Source organism: Macaca nemestrina, chromosome 16 (assembly GCF_043159975.1).
Source record: "Macaca nemestrina isolate mMacNem1 chromosome 16, mMacNem.hap1, whole genome shotgun sequence".
In the NCBI taxonomy this organism is placed as follows: Eukaryota; Metazoa; Chordata; class Mammalia; order Primates; family Cercopithecidae; genus Macaca; species Macaca nemestrina.
In genome coordinates, this window is record NC_092140.1 from 101,057,975 (window position 1) to 101,078,557 (window position 20,583).

General features: G+C 43.6%; 1 protein-coding gene across 1 annotated transcript in view; it reads right to left on the reverse strand.

The window, feature by feature from the left end:
• The window catches only part of LOC105490236 (poly(ADP-ribose) polymerase family member 4), a 92,725-nt gene extending 72,965 nt beyond the window's left edge, over positions 1 to 19,760 (reverse strand). The window contains exons 1-9 of the mRNA XM_071081530.1: positions 19,632 to 19,760; positions 11,887 to 12,019; positions 9,858 to 10,059; positions 8,498 to 8,564; positions 7,527 to 7,602; positions 6,334 to 6,447; positions 3,094 to 3,243; positions 2,124 to 2,261; positions 959 to 1,132 (exon numbers count right to left, since the gene is read on the reverse strand). Coding sequence (XP_070937631.1) covers positions 959 to 1,132; positions 2,124 to 2,261; positions 3,094 to 3,243; positions 6,334 to 6,447; positions 7,527 to 7,602; positions 8,498 to 8,564; positions 9,858 to 10,059; positions 11,887 to 12,018 — 1,053 coding nt within the window. The 5' untranslated portion in view covers position 12,019; positions 19,632 to 19,760. The remainder of the gene's footprint in view (positions 1 to 958; positions 1,133 to 2,123; positions 2,262 to 3,093; positions 3,244 to 6,333; positions 6,448 to 7,526; positions 7,603 to 8,497; positions 8,565 to 9,857; positions 10,060 to 11,886; positions 12,020 to 19,631) is intronic.
• Positions 19,761 to 20,583: the final 823 nt, after the last annotated feature.

Sequence of the window (20,583 nt, forward strand, 5' to 3'; positions counted from 1 at the left end):
ATCATAGATTTTTAAATTTGGAAGGGTCTTATATTTTCTCATTGATCGGTTCTTTCCGTATTTTGGATTACTGATTCCTCTGGGAATCTGTTGAAAGTGATTATTTCCCAAACATGCAAAATTTCACATCTATAAACTCCTCTGAAGTCTAGGACACGAATCTCTGATCTTGGCCCAATCCCTGCATGCCCAGATGAGGCAACACGGACCAAGAGAGTGACTTCGGCCTTGTCTAGGGCAGGGTTGGCTGCTGTGGCTGCCTTCCCCTACTCACTGAGCCTGCTTTCTCTCCTGGCAGCTCAGAGGAGGTGGCCCATTTCTGAGCAGCCACAGTGGCTCCAATCTCCTCACCAGTGACTGGCTTGAGATTGTGCACACGACTCCATTCTGACCAGAGAACTATAAGTCTGCCAGGGGCTTCCTCTACGTGACACAAAAAGAACTGTTACAGATGGGATACTACGAACTACTGCAGCCATATGTGGATCATGAGGGAGCTGGGCTGAGAGCAGAGCCGTCATTCTACAAGAAGTACAGAGGGATGGAAGGAGGCTGAGACCCTGATGATGACACTGACACACTGAGTCTCGGGGTGACCTGGGCCAGGAGGCAGCCCACAGCTGGACTTCTAATTGTCCGAGGTCGTAAATGTCCTCATTGTTTCAGTCAATTGCAGTTTCCCATTTCTTCTGCAGAGAGGATCCGAACTCATACCAAGGTCTGAAAAGTTAGTTTACAAGATAGCAATTCTAAACCTATTTCTGCATTTATGTCACTGTGCCAACATATTCACATTTGAAAATATGGTTTAAGTAACTTTCATGAGGATCCAGGGCTTTCTAAAATGGTTCAACAATTTATTTTCTAGCACAACTCTGGAGACAATTTTATGATTTTTAAAGACCCCCACCCTCAACATATTTTATAATAAACTGAATTCTATATTTCAGAGGTTTACCTGGCAGAGGTCTGCTTTCTTAGCCAATAGTCCCAGGTTCACTTCTTTGGGCGTTGTGCCTTTGTGAGGTATCAGTCTGTAAAACTCTGTCATCATCTTTTGCAATTGCTCTGCCGTTTCTCCATTTTTCAGTGCTGCCTTTACTAGAAGGAGAATCCCCTCTGCCTTGCTCACCTTTCAAAAGAAGATCATACGTGCTTAATGAAATGAAATCTTCATACAGAAATTAAGGAGCACGCACAAAACTATACGAATAATTGTTGGACATGTCAAGACTCTCCATTTTCTACTGGACAGCCATCACAAAGCAAATGCTCATCTTTATTGGAGACGCCTCTAGTTGTGGTAATGATGCCATGAGGATTATTGCAAAACTGGGCTCGGTTTTACTAGAGAAAAGAACCAGAGTCCTATATTTCTATACATATGTGGATACATCTACATACATATACACAGAGAGAGAAACACTAACGCAACTGTGATAGACTAGCTTTTCACATGAGACATTTAGAAAGCTGTCAGAATCAGACCAGGGATACAAACCTCCTGAACATGTTTCTAATTACACAAGTACTTCATGGGTTTTACCCCAGTTAGCCATTTTCTCCTTGAGATAAATTAGTTTAATTCCACAGAGGAAAACTGACCGTATTATTTCAATACAACAATGCAGTTGCACAAGTTGTACCATTGGGAATATCTTATTTTGTCTGCTCTTTCCACGCAGTTATGCTTAATGAAGAAGGGAAGAACATTTTCGGGTGATCTGGAGGCATGCCTGCCTTTCCTCAGATGGTCAGAAGGTGGGAGACTGTGGAGTCACTAGGAAATGGGTTGGGGTCTGGGCATCTGACTGGAGACCAAGACCACCCATATCCCTTCAGCTTCCTGCAAACCTCTTGGCACAGAGGATCAGTCCTCCTAATTGGCCAGCACCAGAAGCCTGCCTTGAGGCTGACATTTTACAGACAGCGATGTCTAGGTTTCTCAGAAGGTTTTCTCCTTAGTGCTGTTAGTGGTCCCTTTCATCAGGGTACAAGGAAAGAACATTTAGGAATGAATGCCAGAGCAGTCAGACCAGCATGCAAACACACGTGTTATTGCTGAAACCAATCAACCAGGAGGCAGATTTCTCACATTCTGTTTCAGCGACACACCGACTTACATCGTTGAGGCTAATCCTGTTCACTGGCTTGAGAAGCATGTGTTCCAGGTGGCCCAGCGCCTCTGCCCAAATCATCTCTACTAAATCGCTCACCTCTTGGCTCAGAGTGCTTGAAGTCATGACTTCCTCCAAAAGCAACTGCAACAAGAAAATAGAAACGCCACCAAAAAGTCATCATGTGTGAGTTTGTGTAGAACTCACATGGGCCAACGGACAGAGGTGTGAGGAGACATAATTAATCACAGCCCAGGAGAGTCATCCCCAGCCAGGTAACTAAATCCTCTCTCTACTGGATCCACCCTCTGTCTCCCTCCATTCTCTCTTCTCTGATTCCTTCCTACCCCCTTTTCTTCCTGTTCTATTTTTTCCTTCACCCTGTAAGCTCTAGGCCCGTCAGTGGTATTCAACACATGCAGTCGTATTCAACACATGCAGACTCATGGCCTAAGTTGTAAAGAAGTCTCGCAAAAGCTGGGAGCGTCTGCTGCTGAAATAGGCAATAAGTCTCGTGGCTTGTCCTAAAACGCATTCGCCACTCAACTTCCATGCCTTTCTATGAGATCACATTTCCTTTTCTGAACTCCTCCTCTTCCCTCCTGCCAGTTATTTATTTATTTGAGACAGGGTCATCTTGTATCGCCCAGGTTGGGGTGCAGTGGCATGATCATAGCTCGCTGTAACCTCAAACTGCTGGATTCAAGTGATCCTCCTGCTTCAGCCTCATGAGTAGCTAAGACTATAGGCACACCCCCATTCCTGGCTAATGTTCTTCAGTTTATGTAGAAATGGGTCTCTCCATGTTACCAAGGCTGGTCTTGAACTCCTGGCCTCAAGTGATCCTCCTGCCTTGGCCTGCCAAAGTGCTGGGATACAAGCGTGAGCCACCAAGCCTGGCCCAGTTTTTTATTTGTAATAGAGAAAACATTTCTATTAAAAATATAATAATAAAAAAACTATAAATCAATCTTACTGCTTGCAATTGTTCAGATGCTAATTGGGTTGCTTCAGGTGTGAAATGTTCTCTTAGTAGAAATCCTTGTTTCTTCAGCTCTTCGATGTAATTTTCATAGTATTCACTTGCATCTTCAGAGGTTTTCTTTATAGCAAACTGTCTTCTAGTCTGTAAATTATGGTGTATAGCAAAAGTACAGTAATTATTTACATATCTAGTTTTATTGAACATAAATAAAGCATTAGGTCCTTGACATGAAGAAGCTTAGAAATTAGTTTTTTTCAAAGAATTACTTAAATTTTAAATTCTTTTTCTTTTCTTTTTTGAGACAGGGTCTCGCTCTGTTGCCCAGACTGGAGTACAGTGGCACGACCTCGACTCACTGCAACCTCCACCTCCTGGGTTCAAGCAATTCTTCTGCCTCAGCCTCCTGAGTAGCTGGGACCACAGGCAGGCGCCATCACGCCTGGCTAATTTGTTTTGTGTTTTTTTGGTAGAGACGGAGTTTCAACCAGGTGGGCCTGAATAACTCCTGACCTCAAGCAATCTGCCCGCCTTGGCCTCCCGAAGTGCTAGGATTACAGGCGTAAGCCACCGTGCCTGGCCAGAATTACCAAAATTTTAAACTCTTAATAGTCTAAAACCTGGAGGTAATGGCAAAAAGCTTGAGAACGCACAGCAGACAGAAAAGATCGTTTGTTTCACTGGAAAGTCACTCAAAACTTCCTTCCAAGTCTATAGACTCTTTACAAACATTCTGATTAGCTTTGAAATCTGGCTTTCCAGTTTTTTGGAAATGAGAAAAAAAAATCAGGGGAGGAGAGGAAAAGAAAAATACTTCAGAAAGGAAGAACTGTTAGAGACAGGCAACCAGCGAAAATGAAATCACAGTCAGCGGACAGGCAGGAAAGTTATTAAGTCGCGCATGTGTTAAAGGCTCCAGCTCCTCCCTCATCCCAAACTGCCCATGGAGGCGGCACTTTCTGCTTTTCTGGGAAACTCCTGCTCCTGTAGTGGGCAGTGATGCTAACATTAATCCCAGGAGAATCTGGGAGAACTTGCCCCAGCTCACAGCCCTGGTGTCCTTGTAGGTGTTGGCTGAGCCCCTGGCTTGGGGGTGTGGCCCCCTGGGAAGCCACACTACTCAGGATACCCATAAGCCACCCTCCCAGATGGGGGGCTGCAGGACGCCTCTGAAACCTGGAAAAAAGAAGGGCCTGTTGAAGTCACTCCATTGAAGAAGGTAGAGTTTAACGTAATTTTGGAAGCTTCCCATCAAAATGGTTTCATTAAGCAGAAGGGCAAGCTGGAAAATCCTCTTCAGCAGAACGGCAGGCTGAGGCACACTGTTATCAAGGCGGACAGGCTTCTGTGCTCAGCAAACCAGGCTCTCCCAAGGGGTGCCCTACACAGATGTGGGCTTGCTAAGGGAGGAAGGCACCCTGAGCGATGTCCTGGCCTATACAATGCTACAGTGTTCTTTCTCAATGAAGAAAACAGTAACACATTCTATCATGTTTTTCACCTTCATTTTTACTTACTTCTTACCCAAACAACTGAATCCTTCGCAAAATACAGTATACATTTCAGGGTGCGAGGTTAACAAAACCCCTTCTCTTTCTTGGACATATTTGACCATAGATTCGCTTTCTAGCTCTGTTCCCGTGGAAATCTGATAAAGACGGCATGTCAGCTGTAATAGTAGGCAAAATTGCGTATGGAATTGTGGCCTCTCATTGATAAATTGCATTGAGACTGCGGGTTCCACGGTGGGAAACCCAAGCTTTGGGCGTGTCAGAGAGCAGTGACTCGTATAACTGGGTATGTCCCTCAAAGGCATATGGAACCTATGACAATGTTACAAGAGCTCTGGGCTCTTGTGGGGTGGGGCTTCCAAGCCAAGTGGATCTCACATCCACCTGATGCGAGTCTCTTTCTCTTGTACCTGAGCTGACACTCAGAGTGGGAACAAAGGGAAAAGCTCCTGGAGACTGTGTGGACCTCTGTGAGGGCCACTCCCACGGAGAAGTGACTGTTTCCTGGCCCAAGACAGATCTGTAGGCAGGATGCTGTGGCTCATGCCTGTAATCCCAGCACTTTGGGAGGCCAAGGCAGGCGCATTGTGAGGTCAGGAGTTTGAGAACAGCCTGGCCAACATGGTGAAACCCCGTCTTTACTAAAAACACAAAAGGTAGCCGGGCATGGTGGCGCATGCCTGTAATCCCAGCTAGTTGGGAGGCTGAGGCATGAGAAGCGCTTAAACCTAGGAGGCGGAGGTTGCAGTGAGCTGACACCACTGCACTCCAGCATGGGCACCAGAGCTAGACTCTGTCTCAGGGAAAAAGAAAATAAAAAGATAGATCTGTAACTCTGAATGTCTACTTGAGAAGGCATCCTGGTGGGTGTTGCAGCATTTTATTTGAACTTCAGGCATTAATTCTAAATTTATTTTTGTTTCATGATTGCTTTAGATTGGAACTGTGCTCTTGACCTGATACTGACCTAGGGCAAAGGTTATGGCCTCTGCTGGGCCTCCCTTGTTTTTCCCAGGGCTCTGTGGCCTGGAGCCCTCAATACCTCATATATATATATATATATATACAGGACTGGAATTGTCACAGTGGATTGTAACGATGAGTGTTTTTCTTTCTAGGCAGTGATTTCTGAGGGCCAGGCTGTGAAGCTATTTTTATCTTTGAGTGTCAGCCCTAGTCGATTGCTTGGTACACAGCAGGTGCTTAATGAAGTGTATCAGTGGAATGCTTTCAGAGGTGTAAATATCAGGAAAATATCCCAGAAGTGATGTGGAACAAGAACAAAAATGCTATACACCCTGCACCCAGTAAACATTCCCTTCTAGTGGGACTCTGTGCTGATCTACTCAGGGGGTGAGGTCCTCCCCTCCCACACTCCAAAAGAGAACACATTTCCCCTTCGCAAAATTACTTACCAGGTGTTATGGCTGAACTATACCCCTACAAAATGCATATCCCGAAGTCCTAACTCCCAGGACCTCAACAATGGGACTAACCCCACAAGAAATCAACCCTGCCGCACTTTGACCTTGGACTTCCAGCCTTCAGCACTGTGAGAAATAAATGTCTGTTGTTTAAGCTCCCTAGCCTGTTGCATTTATTAACAGCAGCCTGAGCTAAGACACCAGGTAAGAAGAAAAAGGTTGGGAGGCGGGCTGGTTCATTGAAATGAGTTATGAACAGAGGTCAATAAACACATAGGAATCAACATAAACAGCATTACCTGCATGCCATCAGCCAGGAGGAAGTGTGAGGATATCAGGAAAGGACAGTCCCTGGAGTCCCGCGAACTCTGCAGTTCCACAACCACAGATTCCTGGCCTCCCTCCATTCCCACCTGGAAAATAGGATGTGCTTTCAGAAGCTGCACTCGGGAAACATCAAACTACATGTGCCATTTGAAAATGTTGTTTATAATTATAAAATATGCTCATTTAGAGATATAATTTAGAAAATACAGAAAAGTATCAAGAAGAAAATTAAAATCTCCTAAAATCCTATGACAGCAATACAATCAGTATTAATATTTTGTTATGTTTCCCTCCTGTGTTTTTACCATCCCATAAATAGATCTGTATATGTTTACACCATACCATTTTTCATGTTTTCTTTATCAAAGAGGGAAATGTTATTTTCGAGTTACATTTTATTAACATATCTCAAAATACAAATGGAACATCACTTTGAAGGGTAGTGTCGATTTATATCTATACGTATATTTTAGAAACAAAGGTCTTGCCATGTTGCCCAGGGTAGCCTCAAACTCCTGGGCTCAAGAGATCCACCTGCCTCAGCCCTCTAAGTAGCTGGGACTGTAGGCAAGTGATGCCACACCAGACACTAGTGTTGATTTTCATTTGCATGACTTTGTGGGGGGAAAAAAAAAAGATTTTGTTTTTGTAACACAAAAGGATGGAAATGCAACATAGTGTAAATACTTAGTGTCAAACCTTCCCTTTCCAGATACAAGAAACTGTTAATAACAGGGAAGAGGACTTTTATTTTAATGCTGTATTGATATTTTATACTGTTTAAAATTTTTGCTATGAACATGCATTACTTTTATAATACTAAAAATTTAAACATTAATTTATAAACATAAACATTTTCTTGACTATTAAAAATCAGGTCCAGATGCAGTGGCTCATGCCTGTATTCCTAGCACTTTGGGAGGCAAAAGAGGGAGGATGGCTTGAGCCCAGGAGTTCGAGACCAGCAACATAGTGAGACTTTGTCTCCACAAAAATAAATAAATAAATATATAAATAAATAAAATCAACTCATATTTTAAGGAATATATGATATTCAGGATATGCCTAATTTTTCAAAACTGAGAAAATGATTGAATAGGAAAAACAATCAGAAGACATTCAAACAGGTTTTTTTTTTTTTGCTAACTGGAAACCAGATTCTTACTTTCTCCAAGGTGTTATATTTTGCAACTTCAAAATCTTGAGGAAGATGAGGAATTTCAACATTCTCTGTACCAAACCTGAAATTTGTACAGCATATAATTAAAATTTTAACATTAAATGGATTTTAGGTTAAACAGAATTTCATAAAATTTTTCTTGTACATCTTTACAAAATATATGATAGATTCCTTACAAAATACATGGTAAGTCCCTAAGGCCTCCTTAGCTGTTCCAGAAATTGTTAAAAGATCATTTGAAATGAGCTGGATGCCTCCTCTGCATAATTCTCCAGCTCAGATACCCAGTACTGTAGCGACTGCACGGGAAGACGGTGTCCACGCAGCACAGGCAGAGGCAGAAAGAAGTGGGCCACACACTCTGGGAATGGGCTACTTGTGTCTGCTTTGGATCTGACCCTTAGAAGCTATGTCACTCCTCTCCAGACCACAGTCCATTCCTATCTAAAATGAAGGAGTCAGAACTTCTCATAATCTGTACTTTTCATTTTGTATTTTCTTCTCTTTAAACACTATTATTAACAAATACAACAAGATTGAATGCGATGCCTAGTTAACCCAATGTTTTGCGTGTGCTTTAAGAAGCCATATAGAACTTTAGACTCCCGTACTCCATTTGAGGAAGGCTGTTGCTATTTCCATTTTTGAAAATATCAGGCAAAAGTAACAAACTGTCTTTACTCTAAAGGCTGCTCAGGAAAGTAATAGGATGAAAATAGTTTTTTTTTTTTTTTTAATCTAATAATTGCACCCAATCTCATTTAATACTGAGAATTTAAAATAATGATCACTATACTAGTTGAAGAAAAAGACTCAAATAAAAAATCACTGAAGAGTTATATACACAAAATAAAATATGAAAAAGTCTACAAACAGAATTTTAATACTGTGCTTGAGGTTTACACAAGATTTTGCAAACTCTGTAGAGTCCCAGGAATCAGAAAGAAGAAAATTACTCAGTGAGCTCCACAGTGTCTTCCTCTTCTGTGGCACTGTCCAGGCACAGACCTTCTGTTTTCACTTCTAGAATTAAAGCAAACAGCACACTTGTTTACTGCCCAAAGGCTTATTCTATTTCCTTAACCTAAGTGCTGGAATTGTTAAGATTCATAAATATATCCTTAAATTCGTTATAATTTTGGTGATCTAAGGATAACCCGGTGGGAAAAGAGGAAGGTATACTATTATAAGAGGAAGGTATACATTGTAAGAGGAAAGTATAACATTACAAGATAGTGAGAACATCCTCTAATTCTATCTTAACAGGCATATCAGGAGAATTCTCATCTGTTATTATTTGAAACTCACAGAGAGCCGTACAATTTTCAATGGGCACTTTCCTCTTGAAGAGTACAAAGTGCACAGGATCAGAATGAGTTCCCGAGAGTCGGCACATCACGAGCGAAGGAGCTGGAGATGTTCTAGCTTAGAAGAGGGAAAGTCAGGGGCTCTACATGAGCTTTTGCTTCATACTTTTTGTACAGAGAAACAGTAACACCATCTAGAGCACTGTGATATATAGGAATAACTCTTCATGTGAGGACTTCTTTCCAGTTTTATTTATACTGTCAAGATTCCAAAGATCATCAGTGTATTTGTAGTAATTTGGAATCTGAGTAAATTATGCTGGCTGTCATACAATATGTTTTCAATGTGAAAAGAGTTTACTATTTTGTCTATTTCTGTTGTAACTATCATTTGCTGGGACATGTGCTGGGACTGCAGCAGCCCTTCTGGACGATTGTCTAAGGAGGCTCTACCCTGCCAAGTCCTTACGGTATCTAACACATACCATGTGCTTACTGTAAGTTAGTATTTATCAGAACTGTTCGATTTTTGATGTGACTAGGAAGAGTGCATTTCTCATGTCCAAAGGCTTTCTTCTTGGCCAGTTTCCAAAATAAAATCTGGGTTTATAAAGAAAATATGTTTCTGTTGGGGAAACAATCTTTTGTTTGGAAAGAATTTCTTTAGCAAAATGCTGGTCCTCACATTTCCAGTCATTAGGTTGTAGTAACCACTGTTTAACACCAAGGCTTTTCCCTCCCCTAGTTAAAATCACAATCAGGTTTTCTGAGATGATCAGTGTTTTGTGGCCATTTTGAATCTGACCGTACTAGGCTGGATATCAAGAAATCTGTTTCCATTGCTAAAGTAGTCTTTTGTCCTTTGTTATTTTTCTGTCCATTTGCTGAGGTAAGAGAAGTCTGTTTTTGTAGTATTTCTGGTCAATTCTCTGTCTATGATATCTTTGACAAACCCAAGTGTGTCCTATAGTACCTATGATACATTAAACGCTTGCTATGAGATACCTACCAGGACCGCTCGCCTTCTGATCAGGAGGTGGTGTGATGTCCAGGGGCTTATTAGGATCATAATTCTTTACATCCAAGAGTTTCTTTTCTCTGATAGATTCCCATATAAAATCTGGGTTTGCAATATGAACGTGGTTCTTTTGGATAGAATTCAGCTGGTACTGACTCAGAACGTCAGCATTGTCTAAGATTACATGTGTGCACTAAGGGAAAAAAGAGTCAATCCATTATGCATCAGGAAAAACAACATTTCAGTAAGTTTTTTGTATCTGTAATCTTCACCCTTAAAAAGTCTTGTTTTAAGGTAGTTTGTGATAATTTTTCTCAAATTTCTAAAAACCTCTATAAATAACAAAGTTTCTAGTTACACAAACATTTTAAAACTCAACTGTTTTTAAAGAATATGGATACAAATGTACCATCATTGATTAACCCTGGAGGTTATTTCTAAATTTTCATTATTGTAAACAATGCTGTGATGACTATCCTCATGTACACATCTTTGTGCACTTGGTCAATTATTTTCTTAGTAGTGGAAACGGAGGTTCAGAGGTTACTCATTATTTTAATTTGTAATTTTAAAAAATCTTCTTTTTTTGTAGAGATGGGGTCTTGCTATGTTGACCAGGCCGGTCTTGAACTCTCAGCCTCAAGTGATTCTCCCATCTCAGCTGGGTTTACAGGCATGAGCCACTATGCCCAGCTTATACTATTACTTATTTTTTAATAAACAGTAAATTCACATTGTAGAATATCTAAAAAATAAAATAAAAATGATGACATGTTAACTTCATCCTCACTGTTATTCCCAGGTCCTCTCTGCAGAGGCACCTGCTGTCACTTGCTCCTCACAAATCCTGTGGAGCTACACTGTGCATAGACACATGGCAGCGTGCTACTCAGCCTCTTCCGTGCTGGCTTTTCCACTGAATTTATCTTGGCAGTTGTTCCTCATCATTACATATAGAGCTGCCTCCTTCTCTACAGGAGCTGGGATGCACATTTCACATGTTTATGTACATTGACTTCCACAAGGTTGCACTCACAGTATGTGAGTTTCTAAAGAGGAGAGACCAGGTTGGCAGTTCTCCACACAGAAGACAAACTGAGAAGGGAGAGCAGGCATGAATTATTCATGTGTCCACAGAGATGGTGAGACAGCTCAGTGTGGGAAGCCGTATAAGCGAAGTATATACAATTCTACCTGAATTGGAAGTAAACAGGGACACTGCATTTCTGGTATTCAGCTGGAGTTGAACACGCTTCACAGAACAGATGAGGCTCACTATGGCCAAGCCCCAGAGCTGAGGCCCAGGGAGGGGCAGGCTGAGTCAGCTCATCAATCCGTCAGCAGAGGGAACAGCAGAGGACAGGGACAGGCCAGTCTGGCACCTAAAGCCTTTGGATTTCTATTTTTACTTCTTACAGTGAGGTGGTGTAAAAAAGAGGAGGTTAGACTGAATTATTTCCAAGATTTCATCCAGCTGTAAAATCCTATTATTCTGAACTGCCAGGCTTACAAGTTCAAGAGGCAGAAAGTAGATTCCTGCAGCCTTTAAATGAACAAAACAAACAGCAGAAGCTACACTGCGAAGATGAGTCTGCACTGCATGTCTTTCTTTCTGCCCCCAGGAACCTGGCTCACCAGTGGATCACTCCAGCGTTGACAGACTGGTGAGTGACGACAGTGCACTTTTTGCAAATCCTGTGCACTATGACTTTTCTCCTTCAAGAATAGATATGGCTGGTCTGAAATTCTATTTTCATATTTGTCTGTGCTCTAGTAATATCCTATTTCATAGGACATGTGGGACTGTCCTGCAGTTCAAGGAAGAGAGAGAGGACAGGGCTGGGCCTCCTCTGCCTCTCGGGGCCCAGCCTCCCGATGGGCCATGTCACAGCCTCTCCTGATGAACTTCGAGTAGCTCACTGTCTCCTGCTGCTAATCTCTGCTTCCTCTTCTAACCAAGACCCCGATCCCCAAATGCGCGATATTTTATCACACTGTAGTTTATGACATTTGGAAATACCTGAGGATTTAATGAAAAGGAAAACTTTCCACCGTTTTCCTTAATGTCAGTTTGTAGCTTTTTCTTCTGCTGCCGAGGTAAGTACTTCACTTTCAGACAGAAGATACAATTTGCAAAGATCCCCATCATCATCCTGTAGAAAAAAGTTTTTAAGGACTCTCTCTTAAGTAAATATAATTGACAGTGAATTTAGATTATACAAGCAAACTGTGGGAAAATTGGGCATTATCTTAAGAAAGATATTGTAATCATGTTATCAATTGAACATTGCAAAAGCTGAATAATATCCTAGCTTGCAACATGTGTGTTGGTTTAAGAATCACTTCTAGCTTTTATGATTGATATTACAACACCAAAAATCCCTTTGTACAGGCTCATAATATACATCTGAATAAAAACATGACAGATTTCAGTTACAGATCAAGTGTGTGACTCCAGAACACGGAACCATTTACTTCTAAATTAAAAATTAACATTATTTGATAGTGAAACCCTGAGTTTTTTATACTTAATTCTAGGCATTCAAAAAGACTCTTTATGTGGGTTTCTGTTAGGCCATTCTGGGGAAAAACTGAACAACTGGTAATAAAAATATACAACTATGTTTAAATGGAATATGTATGTGTACATATACACACATATAATATTCTGCATTTGGGTTAATTTTTTTTTTTTTGGAGACAGAATCTCACTCTGTCACCCAGGCTGGAGCGCAGTGGTGTGACCTCAGCTCACTGCATCCTCCGCCTCCCTGGTTCAAGTGATTCCCCTGCCTCAGCCTCCTCCTGCCTCAGCCTCCCAAGTAGCTGGGACTACATGTGCGCACCACCACACGTGGCTAATTTGTGTATTTTTAGTAGAGAGGAGGTTTCACCATGTTGACCAGGCTGGGCTCAAACCCAGCCTCCCAAAGTGCTGGGATTACAAATGTGAGGCACCACACCCAGCCTGGATTAATTTAATTCATTTACTATGCCATGCATTCTCAATTTTGTATTGAAATGTGTATTTAACAATAAATTAATACATGGTGAAAAATTGGGTTTAATTTCCACTATTTGTAAAATTTTTTTTTTTTTGAGACAGAATCTCACTCTGTCACCCAGGCTGGAGTGCACTGGTGCAATTTTGGCTCACTGCAACCTCCACCCCCTGGATTCAATCAATTCTCCTGCCTCAGTCTCCCAAGTAGCTGACATTACAGGTGTCCACCAAGACACCTGGCTAATTTTCGTATTTTTAGTAGAGTCGGGGGTTTCACCATGTTGGCCAGGCTGGTCTTGAACTTCTGACCTCAAGCGATCTGCCCACCTTGGCCTCCCAAAAATCTGGGATTACAGGTGTGAGCCACCGCGCCTGGCTCTTTTTTTTTTTTTTTTTAAAGACAGGGTATCACTCTGTTGCCCAGGCTGGAGTACAGTGGCAGATCTCAGCTCACTGCAATCTCTGCCCACTGCAATCTCTGCCTTCCGGGAAGGAAAGGTGAGGGTTAAAGAAAGACAGACAGACAGACACACACACACACACACGCATACACAGAGGGGCGAGAGAGAGAGAGCGAGAGAGCAAGAGAGAGAGATTGAGAGATTGAGAGACTGAGATTGCAAATGCAGGCTTTATGTCCAGCATAAAACCTACAGAAGTAGGGGAGCAGCCTAACGCCAGAGCCCACTGCTGCCTACAGGCTGACAGTACGTATAGGTATGGGCGGGAAGAGTCTGGGTAGTATGGCTTGCTGCCCCGCAGGATATCAATTAGATGTTCGCATGATTTGTATTGATTTGTAACCCGGAATAAGGGTTCTGGCCCTTATTCAGGCGGGATGTTATCGTGGTGTTCCTTGGACCTTTGCCCAGCAAGAGATGAGAGGGATGTTTCTTTAGATGAGTCTTTGTTGGCCTTGTGGTCAGGTGGCTGGGAAGGATGTTTCTCACCACCCCAACCCGGGAGAACTGTTTCACCTTGACCAAGGTCTGCAAAACAGCGGGGAGCTTACAAAATGTTAGTTTGTGCTAACGCCGGGTTCAAGCAATTCTCCTGCCTCAGCCTCCCGAGTAGCTGGGACTACAGGCGCCCGCCACCACCATGCCCGGCTAATTTTTTCTATTTTTAGTAGAGACAGGGTTTCACCACGTTGCCCAGACCAGTATTTGTCAATTTTTAAAAGCAAGGAGTCACGTCTAACAGGCTCCCCCAAAGTAAGCTGCAGGTTGGCAAAGCGGTTCCCAAGTCCTGTGCTAGTTTGAGGATCGCGGTTGCAGGTCCTGTGTTAGTTTGGGTAGGCAGGGCAGGCTCTCTGCTGCGGCCCCGCGCGTCTTGGGACTAAGCTGAGTCGCTGCAAGGCCACAGCCCTGCACCGCGGTTGGGCTCCGCATTTCTCCTTTACTCTGCCTGCCCTTTTACCTCCTGCTCCCACAGGCCGGAGGCCCCGCCCTACCTAGGCCCTTTGCCCTGTGTGTGTTGGAGCCCATTCCCTGGGCTCCCAATTGAGGACACAATGCCAGTGCCTCCGTGACACCTCACTTCTGGGTCTCCTTGGTACCACAGAGGCGCCACATCCCCAGCCCAGGCCTCCTCCTCCCCTCTTGGCTGGAGACAACTACTGGGTGCTATTCTTGACTCCTTGCAGCCCCATCACCTTCTGCCAGTCGTACCTCTTCCATCACAGCCCCCGATACAGCCCCAATCTATAGAACTTGTCCCTCCTGCTGCCACCCTGGCCCACACCCTCTCATCCTGACCGGCTCCCACTCCTGTTGCGCCTGCGGTTCAATCTCTTCTCCACGCTGCAGCTTGAGGAATCTTGGTTTTTGGTTTTAAATGACATTTCAGATAAAATACAAATTGCTTATCATGGTTCAAGGCCAGCAGCTATCTCATTCCCTCCTGGCCACACTGGCCTTTTCTTCAGGAGGAAGAAACCCACAGCTTGGTCCTCCAAGTCTTGACACATGCTGTTATATCTTATAGTTTTTCTCCCTGGGACCCCCAGCCCTTCCTCACCCCATGCTGTCTCCCCCATCCAGGACACAATGAATGAACATATTAAGGATTCATATTTTTAAATCTTTCTTTTGAGGTCCAGTTAAACTGAAGTCTCTTGATGTAATTCTGCCTTTCCATAACATTAGTATGTAAAAGTTTCATTTGCTGACTGCCTCTTACATTCAATAATTAGCATCTGTGCAGAGATAGGAGGGATGAAATGAGGGGTACCGTAAAAGAGATTACACCGGGCCAGGCGCGGTGGCTCACGCCTGTAATCCCAGCACTTTGGGAGGCCGAGACGGGCAGATCACAAGGTCAGGAGATCGAGACCATCCTGGCTAACACGGTGAAACCCCGTCTCTACTGAAAAAAATACAAAAAACTAGCCGGGCGAGGTGGCGGCGCCTGTAGTCCCAGCTACTCGGGAGGCTGAGGCAGGAGAATGGCGTAAACCCGGGAGGCGGAGCTTGCAGTGAGCTGAGATCCGGCCACTGCACTCCAGCCTGGGTGACAGAGCGAGACTCCATCTCAAAAAAAAAAAAAAAAAAAAAAAAGAGAAAATTACACCACATTATTTAGGTTAATCTATGCTAGTCAATGTAATCTCTGACAATTAAAAACAACACACACAAAAACCACTAAAAGCCTTTAATGACTCTTTAATAATTTCCAGGACATTGATGGGTCCTGGATGTGTAAAATCCTCTGACCTGTTTAAAAAGTGTTTCCTGGAAAAGTGATTCATGGTCACTGTCGAAAATATGAAAAATACAGAATTGTATAACAGCAAAACAAAACAAATCTCAAAACCTAAGGCTACGTTAGCATCTTGTTTTGCATTTTTCTTCTGGGCTTTTTTTCTAGGTCTATGTATTATTAACACTTTGTTTTTTTTGAGACATTCTCGCTCTTGTCACTTAGATGGAAGTGCAGTGGTGAGATCTCGGCTCACTGCAACCTCTGTCTCCCGGGTTCAAGCGATTCTTCTGCTTCAGCCTCCCAAGTAGCTGGGATTATAGGCGCCTGCCACCATGGCTGGCTAATTTTTGTATTATTAGTAGAGATGGGGTTTCACCATGTTGGCCAGTCTGGTCTCGAACTCCCAACCTCAAGTGATCCACACGCCTCAGCCTCCCAAAGTGCTGGGATTACAAGCATGAGCCACCACGCCCAGCTGCGGACTATATTTTTTATCAAAACTGAAATTACACTACCTATCTCGCTGTTACCAGTCAGCATCTTGAGCATTTTGTCATTAAATATTATTGGAAAACATTTTTAATGGAGACTATCAGATATGGACTGTAAATGAGTTATTGTTGGAAAATTAAATCATTTCTAATTTTTGGTATCATAAAAAGCTGTGATGAACATCCTTATGTGCAAATCCTTGTTTCCATCTCCAACAGCCATCTTAGAAAATAATACTTAACTAGAACTATTGAATCAAAGTTTGAACAATTTTTTGTGTTAAAAGTTAATCACTATGAAGAAAAAACAAAAAGCACCTAATATGATGGGAATGCTCAAAACTAGACTGCGGTGATGGTACACAACTTGCTAAATTATTAAACATTATTGAATTGGGCCAGGCAATGTGGCTCATGCCTGTAAACCTAGCACTTCAGGAGACTAAGTGGAGCAGATCGCTTGAGACCAGGAGTTTGAGAGTAGCCTGGCCAACATGGCAAAACCTTCTCTCTACAAAAAGTACAAAACTTAGCTGTGCATGGTGGTACATGCCTATGGTCCCAGCTACTCAGGAGACTTAGGTGGGAGGATCACTGAAGCCTGGGAGGTCAAGGTTGCAGTGAGCTGTGATCACGCCACTGCACTCCGGCCTCGGTGACAGAGACCCTATCTCAAAAAAAAAAAAAAAAAAAATTATTGAATTGTACAATTAAAATGAGTAAATTTAATGGTATGTAAATTGTACCCCAATACATTTTTAAATAGTACTTTTTGGATATATAATAGTTGTACATATCAATAAAGTTGTTTTTAAAAAAGCACCTGATCCCTCCATCCAGAAATAACCCCACTGTTGATTTTGTTTTTTGAGCCAGTCTCGCTCTGTCACCCAGGCTGGAGTGCAGTGGCACGATCTCAGCTCACTGCAACCTCTGCCTCCCAGGTTCAAGGAATTCTTGTGCCTCAGCCTCCAAGTAGCTGGGACTACAGGCACGCGCCACCATGCCCACCTAATTGTTGTATTTTTAGTAGAGATGGGGGTTTCACCACGTTGGCCAAGCTGGTCTCAAACTCCTGGCTCAAGTGATCCACCCACCTCTGCCTCCCAAAGTGCTAGGATTACAGTCATGAGCCGCCGCACCTGGCCCCCACTGTTGATATTTTAATATTTTTTCTGGTATTATTCTTTCTTGTATCATTGTATTTTCTAAATTATTAATATTCTATATTCAATGTTAGAGCCAGTTGCTCTTATTTTACTTTTTAAATAGGACTTTCACCTTCACAGCTTATTTAGCTTTCAGTGATATTCTCCCTATGTCAGTAAATATTCTTTGAAGGTGTTTTTAGTGGTTACATAAGCTTTGCATTTATTTCATCCTTCCCCAAGTCATCAGATACTTGGTTACTTAAGTGTTCACTATTTGAAATACACTTTAATTAAAATGTTTGTACATATATTTTTTGGCCACATCTCTGTCATAGTTTCCCTAGAGTTGATGGCCAGAAGTGGAATTAGTGAATCAAGGAGTATAAACATTTTTTAGCCTTTTAAACATTGTGGTAAAACATGCAGAAGATAAAATTTACCATCTTAACCATTTTAAGTGTACAGTTCAGTGGCATTAAGTACATACACGCAGTTGTGAAATCAAAGTATAAACATTTTATTTTACTGGAGGCAGGGTGTGGCTGTGTATCCCAGGCTGGAGTGCAGTGGTGCAGTCACTGTCACAGCTCACTGCAACCTCAACCTCCCTTCCCAGCAATCCTTTCACCCCGGGCTCCTTAGTAGCTGGGACCCCAGGCCTGCACCACCATGCCCAGCTTATTTTTGGAGTCAGGTCTTACTATGTTGCCCAGGCTGGTCACAGAGTCCTGGGCTCAGGCGATCCTCCTGCCTCAGCCTCCCAGAGTGCTGGGGTTATAGGTGTGAGCTGCCGTGCCCGGCCCAGAGTAAAAACATACTAAACATAAATCTGCAGTCTGCTCTTAGCACCTGTGGCTGCATGGAAGGTATGGAAAGGCACACTTTGGGTTTCGTGAAATCTCAAGTCAGGCCTTGACTTCTCTCTTTCCACAGATTCATCTCTAGTCTCTCTAAAAAGCCAGGCCTCTTCTGGGTTAACAGCTCCTAACCGACATGCGCCACCAGTTCTTCCTTGTTTGAAAATGTTCTCTAAACACAGAGTTAGTTCATGTTTTCATCAGCGCTGATTATGCAGACATGAGATGTGGCAGACACCGAGCTAGGGGCTGGTTATTCTCTAAGGCAAATCTGCAGTCACTCCAGCCTGTCCCTCTTCCCAGCTTCTTCCCAAAATAGCATTCACAGAGTGTCTTCCGTCCAAAGACAGCAGGGCACAGCCCCGGTTCCTAAGAAACCCTCAGCACGCCTCCTCACAAACTCCTGGCTGCTCTATCCACAAACCATTGGTGTAGGTGGAATCAAGGGGCTTCCTGCTTCACAGGTGTTTGTCTTTAGCACTGGCAAAACCGCAAGGAGTCCCCTTCTGGGTAGCCTTGATTCTAGAGCTTCCGCCTTCCAAAGTGTGTGAGTCACCGCACGCTAAGATCACTTTTGATATACAGTGGGCATTCAATAAAAGCTTGCTTACTAAAAACTCTCACATGCATCCATTAAAGCCCAGGATTACAGGAAAGCCTTCTGACACTATTCGCATTTTGGACCCAAATGGCATCAGTAATGCACCTTCCTAATGGGATTATTAAACCCTTAAACAACAAACGTACTACTTTTATTTCCACTCCTATGACTTACAGTAGCTCTACGCACACAGACAGGACCTAATGTTTACTCAACAAATGATCAAGTCAGATGTAATGAAATAATCTGCAACACGCACATACTCAGAGCGAATTTCCCCTTTATCAAAGCACTATGCTTGGACATTGTCATATAATTGTTGTCATGCAGCAGTCCAGAATCGAAAGTGCTTGGGCTTGAATATTTAGCAGCGCCTTGGTTTTCTAGAAGCTGAGATCTACCAACTCGACCCCTGGGTGAATCATTTGGCCCTCCCACCAGGAATTACTTGACTGAGTTAGAGGTTTTCAACTTTGGACCTCAACAAACACATTGTTTCTACCACGGTGTTCCCAATACGGGGTCAGATGGTACTTCCTGATTACTCACCAAACCCCCTTACTTTTGCACAATTTGAAACCTAACTTTAGGAAAGAAGGCCATTTGGCATAAAGGAAACAAGAAACAGCACATTCTACTGCGAACCACACCGCCCGGGGTCCGGAGACTTGGTGTGAGTGCCGGCTCCGGTGGGCGCCCCCCACCGCACCCAGTTTCTCGTCACCCGGGCCGCGCTGCGGGGCTGAGCGGAACGACCGCAACATCCCTCCCGAGCGCGCTGGCTGCACTAGCTCGTCCGCCCCGGGCCTCACAGCGCCATCAGGCCCCCAGCGCCGACGCCGCGCAGGACAAGGGCGCAGCCACTGGCGGAGAAGACGCCGCGCAGAGCACACGGGCCACTTCCTGGCCAGGACTGCAGGAACCTTGGGCAGCCCCCGACCCCGCCGCGCCCACGCACCTGCCAGAGGATCCCGCCGGCTCCCGGCGCTCCGATTCCACTCCTGGCACTCCGTGCTTCCGGATTCTAGGCTCTCCCTGCCCTGGGGCTGGGCGGGCGCCACTGCGCCGGAACCCCGCCCCGCACCAGGCCAGCGCAGCGTCCCACGCAGGGACAGTCACCAGAACGCGCCTGGAATCGGGTCCGCCCGGTGGGGAGCGGGACCCGGCCTCTGGCGGGGTTTCTCTTCCAAAATCAGCCGGAGGGTTCAGGGCTTTGTTTCAGTTTCCTATTTCAGGAGGGATTTGGTCAATGAGGATTAATACAGAGCTCGGCTTTGGGAGAGGTGGGTGGATGGTGCTGTCCTTTAACTGAGAAATGGAAGGGATTCACAAGGGTAGGAAAGAAAAAAATTTCGGGAAAGTTTGGGCAAACAGGAGAATAAGATAATACATTTAGTTTAAGCCTTCCTGAGTTTGAAATTCGTGATAGTGTTTGTAAGCAGTTGGAAATATATCTATCCGCCATTCAAGAGAGGCGGGGGCTGGAGATACAGATCTGAGATTCACTGAAATGGGAATAAAGCAATGCGGAAGATTCAGATTTTTAGGATACTGAATAAAATGAGAATAGAAAGGATAGCGTAGAGAATAGAGTGGAAAGGGTATGGCGTTGAATCCTGACTCCACAATTTATTACGGAGGGGCTTGGGGACAAGGTAATTTACCAAGTTTCATCATTACAACCTACTCTATAGGGTTGTCCAAGAAACCAGAGATTCTAGGGGAGGAGAGAGACTGATTCCTAGAGTTACCACATCATAATGTTCACAATGTCCAATCTTCAACAAAAAACTATGAGGCATGCAAAAAAAAATAAAGTTAAAAAATGGCCAATTCAAAGGAAAAAAGAAATGAACAGAAATTGTCCCTGAGCCAAGGAAGCACAGACATAGGAATTATTAGACAAATAC